This window comes from Ochotona curzoniae, unplaced genomic scaffold (genome assembly GCF_017591425.1).
Source record: "Ochotona curzoniae isolate NIBS_2020 unplaced genomic scaffold, NIBS_Ocur_1.0 contig_908, whole genome shotgun sequence".
Lineage (NCBI taxonomy): Eukaryota > Metazoa > Chordata > Mammalia > Lagomorpha > Ochotonidae > Ochotona > Ochotona curzoniae.
In genome coordinates, this window is record NW_024466607.1 from 10839672 (window position 1) to 10845671 (window position 6000).

The 6000-nt window shown below is 44.6% G+C and overlaps 1 protein-coding gene across 1 annotated transcript in view; it reads left to right on the top strand.

Moving 5' to 3' along the window:
- The window catches only part of ENTPD3 (ectonucleoside triphosphate diphosphohydrolase 3), a 33562-nt gene extending 27781 nt beyond the window's left edge, over positions 1-5781 (top strand). Inside the window, exons 7-10 of the mRNA XM_040994936.1 lie at positions 141-413; positions 561-671; positions 3340-3477; positions 5545-5781. Of these exons, the coding sequence (XP_040850870.1) occupies positions 141-413; positions 561-671; positions 3340-3477; positions 5545-5781 (759 nt within the window). The remainder of the gene's footprint in view (positions 1-140; positions 414-560; positions 672-3339; positions 3478-5544) is intronic.
- Positions 5782-6000: the final 219 nt, after the last annotated feature.

Here is a 6000-nt window from a genome sequence, read left to right on the forward strand (position 1 = left end):
TGAGACTGAGTCAAACTGATGCAGATCAGTACTGTTTTTTCTCTTAGCACGGGACGGTAATGATAAGGAGAATCTGCAACAGGGAAATCAGTAGTCCTAGACAAAAGCTGCTTCCTAACACCTTCCTTCCACACCCACAGAATGCTCCCAACACAACCCAGCTCACCAATCCCTGCTACCCTTGGAATTACACTGCCAACTTCACCATGGGGAAGATATTTGACAGTCTGTGTACAATGGAGCAGAGGCCGGCGAGTTACAACCCCAAGGACGTCATCACTTTTGAAGGAACTGGGGACCCACAACTGTGCAGGGAGAAAGTGGCTTCCATCTTTGACTTCAATGCTTGCCAACATGGACAAGAATGTTCCTTTGATGGAGTTTATCAACCAAAGGTTCAAGGGTCATTTGTGGTGAGAACAAAACCCACCTCCTGTCAAACATTTGCTTCACATCTGGCTGTACTGTAACCTGGCACCCACTGACTCACTCCCCGCCTTGATGTGCCCATACAACGCCCAATCCAAGCACTAATTGTTTTCTGTTCCACCTGTCCACAGGCTTTTGCTGGATTCTACTACACGGCCAACGCTCTGAATCTTTCAGGAAGCTTTTCTCTGTATGACTTCAACTCCAGCACCTGGTACCTGTGCTCCCTGCATTGGAGTCAGGTCAGTATTTTACAGAGAAAGGAACGATGGCCACGTCAGAAGAGTGTGTGCGTGCACACCCATTTTGTTCTTGTACGCTCCCACTACTATCACATCTATAAAACGGAGATTACACGAGAATTGTGGCTGGTTTATGGCAGAGTGGATTAAGCTGCCGCGCGTGATGTCAGGAACCCGTACCGCAGCATTGGTTGGAGTCTTGGCTATGCTGCCTCTGACCCGCCCCCTGCTGGCGTGCCTGGGAGGGCAGGGGAGGGAACCACCAGGCCCTTGCCACCCATGGGGGGACCAGGACCGAGCGCTAGTTCCTGGTTTTGACCAGATCCATCCCTAGCCATTTTTGCCATTTGGGGAGTAGTTCATCGGTAGACAGAAAATACTCTCTCTCACTTTTGCCTTTCGTGTAATTAAATCCCTCAAAAAAGTAAAACTAACTAAATAGATAAAAAGGAAACCTATCCCAAACCTGTGTTATGGTTTAATTTTACAACCACATGGATAATTAGGACAGTAAGTAGGCAAGCAGCACTCAGGGTATTTACAGATTATAATTATGTGATAAGGTTTAGAAATATTTATTATGCTGCACAACTGTATAATCATGAGGATACTTCAAAAATTCATGGAAATGGGATTAAAGTTTTCTTTGTGCAAAACAAAAAATCTGAAATCCATGCATAATTTTTCTTTTTGTTTTAAGATTTATTTATTTTTATTGGAAAGTCAAATATCCAGAGAAGAGCAGAGACAAAGAGGAAGATCTCCCATCTGATGATTCACTCCCCAAGTGACCTCAATGGCTAGAGTTGCACAGATCCAAAGCCAGGAGCCAGGAACCTCCTCCAGGTCTCCCACACGGGTGCAGGGTCCCAAGGCTTTGGGCCATCCTCTACTGCTTTCCCAGGCCACAAGCAGGGAGGTGGATGGGAAGCAGGGCCACCAGGATTAGAACCAGCACCCACATGGGATCCTGGCACATGCAAGGCGAGGACTTGAGCTGCTAGGCTATGGTGCCAGGCCCATTCATAGTTTTTCATAATGTATGTTTTCTATGAACTTTTTTTATTAACTTTTCTATGAGCCATTTTTATTATAAAATTTGGGGTGATGAGATTTTTAAAAAACATGAGTGTTGATCTAAGGTGTTCTGAAGTATGCATTAAGAAGCACACCTGTGGAGCTGGCATTGCACCATAGCGAGTGAAGCTCCTACCTAAGACACTGGCATCCCGTAGAAGTGCCAGTCTGAGTCCCAGTTGTTTCACTCCTGACCAGGCTCTATGCCACTGGCCAAGGAGAAGCAGCAGCAGATGGCCCAAGGCTCAGGCCCTGCACCCACATGGGAGACCTGCAGGAAGTCCCTGGCTCTCGGCTCCGGCCACTGCTGTCACAGCTATCTGGAGAGTGAATTACCAAACGGAAATTCTCACTCTCTGTAGCTCTCTTTTTAACTTTTTTTTTTTCAAGATTTATTTATTTTTATTGGAAAGTCAGATTTACAGAGAGAAAGATCTTGCGTCCACTGATTCACTCCCCAAGCAAGCTGTGCCAATCCAATATCAGGAGCCAGGAGCTTCTTCCGGGTCTCCCACACGGGTGCAGGGCCTCAAGGTTTTGGGCCGTCTTGGACTGCTTTCCCAGGCCACAAGCAGGGAGCTGGATGGGAAGTGAAGCAGTTGAACCACAAACCAGCACCCACATGGGATACTTGGACAGGACGCGAACTGGCACTCATTTGGGATCCCAGGGATTTAGCCACTAGGCTATCATACCAGGCCCAATTCCAACTTTCAAATAAAAATAAGTAAATTTCTTTTAAATCTACACACCATTCAGAATTTCTTTCTCTTTTTCCTTTTATTTGTTTATATAAAAGGAACAGATTTCAAATATACTATATTTAAGAGCATAATGGTACTTTCCATCCTTCTCCCACACCCCCACCTCCTTCCTTTTTCATTTTTCTTTTAATTCTTACAAGGTCATACTTTCAATTTACCATCATGAGCTCAAATCTCCACTGAACAAAGAATTCAACAGCTCCTAAGTAGAAAAATCACAAAAGCTTCTTGGATGTAATACCATGTATCCACTTTTTGCTTGTATTACTTGTGTTTCTAGAGTTTCAGCCAAATCTTTGCCTGTGCCAATGCCTGCCATGTTCTCCCTGTTTTCCTCCAGGAAATCGATAGTTTCAGTTCTTGGGTTTAGAGCCCTGGCCCACTGTTGACTTGATTTTTGTCAAGGGTGTTAAGGGTCTTGTTTTATACTTCTGCGTGCAGAGATCTGATTTTCCCTGCTCCACTGTTCCCGTCTCCAAGGAGTGATTTTAGTTCATTTGTCAAAGATTAGTTAGTTACAGACCAGTGGATTAATTTCTGGGGTCTCTAATCTGTCCCATTGGCTTACATGTCTATTTTTATGCCAGTACCAGGCTGGTTTGATTAGAAGTATACTGTAATATGTCTTGAAATCAGATACTGTGATATCGCCAGGATTATCATTTATCATTGTAGTCTCTTGTGATTTCATGAATTTTAGGGTCATTTTTTCCAGCTCTGAGAAGAGTGTTTTTAGTATTTTGTTTGAGATCACATTCAATCTGCCAAATCGCTTTGGCTAGCGTGAACACTGCATACATGTCAGATCTTTGTAACATCCATTTCAGCTCGCACACCTGATTCCCAACTTCAACGAGGCCTACGCCCGCTCCTACTGCTTCTCAGCCCATTACATCTACCACCTGCTCGTAAATGGGTACAAATTCACCGAGGACACCTGGCCCCAAATACATTTTAAAAACGAGGTAACTCAGTACACAGATCTTCTCAAGAGAATTTTGTATGAATCGTGTGGATGACCTATGAGAGGTAAAGGTACCGGTGAGTAAAACTTGTTGGCTCGAGCCGATCAGTCTGACCAATCAGGAGCTTTCCCGAAGGCAAAGTAATGAAGACATGGAGGGGTTGCTTCTGGGAGACCCCCCCAGGCGAGGAAAGGCCTGGAAACCCGGCCAGAAGACTGCAAGTTCCTCACAGGCAGAGAGGGGTCTCCCTATCTTTGCATTCCCAGAATTCAGAATGAGAACTGGAACCTAGCAGGTGGTCCATGCACTCTTGTTGAATGACAGATAATGTTAGGGAACCTATTTATGGGAGTTTTTACCTTGAAAAGAACCTTTAAGAGTAACAATTTTAAAAGAGCACAGTAACTAATTGTTTTCTGTGTTACAGATGTGAGAGTAGATGCAGACTTTAGAGCATGAGCAGTTCACGTTAGCAGTAGATAAGTTTCTCTGTAAGCATGCAATTTACTGTATTTACTTACAAGGTATTGAGGGATGGGAAGTTTTTTTCCATAATATGTATTTTCTTGAACTTTCTGGAGACCTCCTGTAGGCACAGATTTCACCAAAATCCAATTTCTTAAATTCTTTTAAAATGATGCTCGTGTGTGTGAATGACTGTCACGTGGGCAGTATCTCCAGACTTCAGGGATTTAGTCCCGTGGCTACTGCGGCCAGAGTCATGCTCTCCACTTTCTGGGAAGGTTTGCTTATTTTAGGAGCAGCTGACAGGAGGCCCGAAGGATGTCTGGAGTTAATATGCTCCACAGCAGCCTCAGTAATAATTAGATTAAGCCCATCAATGTCCTGCATTTGGCCTGTGACTATCTATTTTCACATAAATAAAATTGAGTCATGGATTGAAAAAAAAAAAAATCAGGACATCTGGTGTCCTGAGGACCACTGGTGGCATGTGCTCGGCTCCACGTTTAATGAATCTAATTACCAAGAACGGAGAACATTCCTTGGAATAGGAGTGTAGATTGATACAACATTCTAGATTTAGAGTTCCTTTCCTTTAATTATAAAAACTTTCTCATCCAAGTCAGTTTTCCAATACACAGAAATAGTTTTGAAAGATTTTCCGCACAAAGACTTACACTGAAAGTATTTTTTGGAGAAAGCAATTAAACGAAAAGTAAACTCAGGAGACGTTGCAAGAACATAAGAAATATGAATAAATGATACTGTGGCTTAAAATTTATATTAGAAACAAAAACATCTATGCACGCAACCCAAGTATGGAAACAACCCACCGTCAGGGCTTGACACAGCAACACAGGAGCAACCCGAAATGCTCAAGGGGCACAGGATATCATTTTTTAAGGCAAGAAAAAAGAAAACAGCACTAATAAGGACATTTTGAAATATATTAAAAAGCCAAATATACCAATAAATTATAACAGTCCTATGTAGACCCAACCTCCTAGTTAAAGAACAGACACTGCTTGGTTGAATTTCTAAAAACTCAAGTAGATGCTGTTTATGAGAGAAACACTTGTGCTTTAAGCATAAGGATGTCAACAAAGAAAAAATGTGTTTTTCAATTAGTAGGCAAATACCACTCAGGTGAAAACTGGTTTATCTGGTTAGTAGATAAAAAACTATAGTCTTTAAAACAAAAAATACCAATCAATCAAGACAAAAATGGCTACATTGATTAATTCACTATGAAGATTATAAATTCAAAACATTTATGCACCTATTAAGCAGTATAAAAACTTATAAGCTAAAGTGGATGGAGCTACTGGAAGAAATGAACAACTGGGACAGATCCCAAATCTGAGAAAGCAGCCCGAGGGCAGGTCCTCTCGCACCCCTGGACAACGGGCATACTCTCCCTGGTACGGAGGTGCCTACTGCACTCAGGCCCTTCTGGCTTCTCTGCTGCGCTGGACCCTCCAAGTCTCTGGTCTGACTGTGAGCAGGCCCGCTGACCTCCCTGGGACACAGCGGCTGCGGGAGCTTGGTGGGTCGGCAGGGCTGGGCCTTACCCTGAGGACCAACACTGTCCTCTTTACTCCACAGGCGGGGAACAGCAGCATAGCCTGGTCTCTCGGCTACATGCTCAGCCTGACCAACCAGATCCCAGCTGAGAGCCCCCTGATCCACCTGCCCATTGAGCCGCCCGTCTTCGTGGGCCTCCTTGCTTTCTTCGCAGCGGCTGCCTTGCTGTGTCTGGTGTTCCTTTTGTACCTGTGTTCGGTGTCCAGGACAAAGAAGCACTCGGTGCAGGCCTTTGACCATGCAGTGGATTCTGAGTGAGCTTTTAAGCGGGTGCTGGAGCCCGAGGGGAGCAGGAAGGGAGCAGGAGGGGAACCCCAGGAGGCCCCAGGTAAGCGAGCCAGGGAGCTGCTCCTGGAAACATGACGGAAGTCAAATGCCTAGATCACGTGCCTCTCGGATTCCGATTTCTGCCAAAGAGCTTCATAGGGATCCCCTGGACTCTTGTGCCTCGCTGCTCCTCCAGAGCCCTCCCCCTCC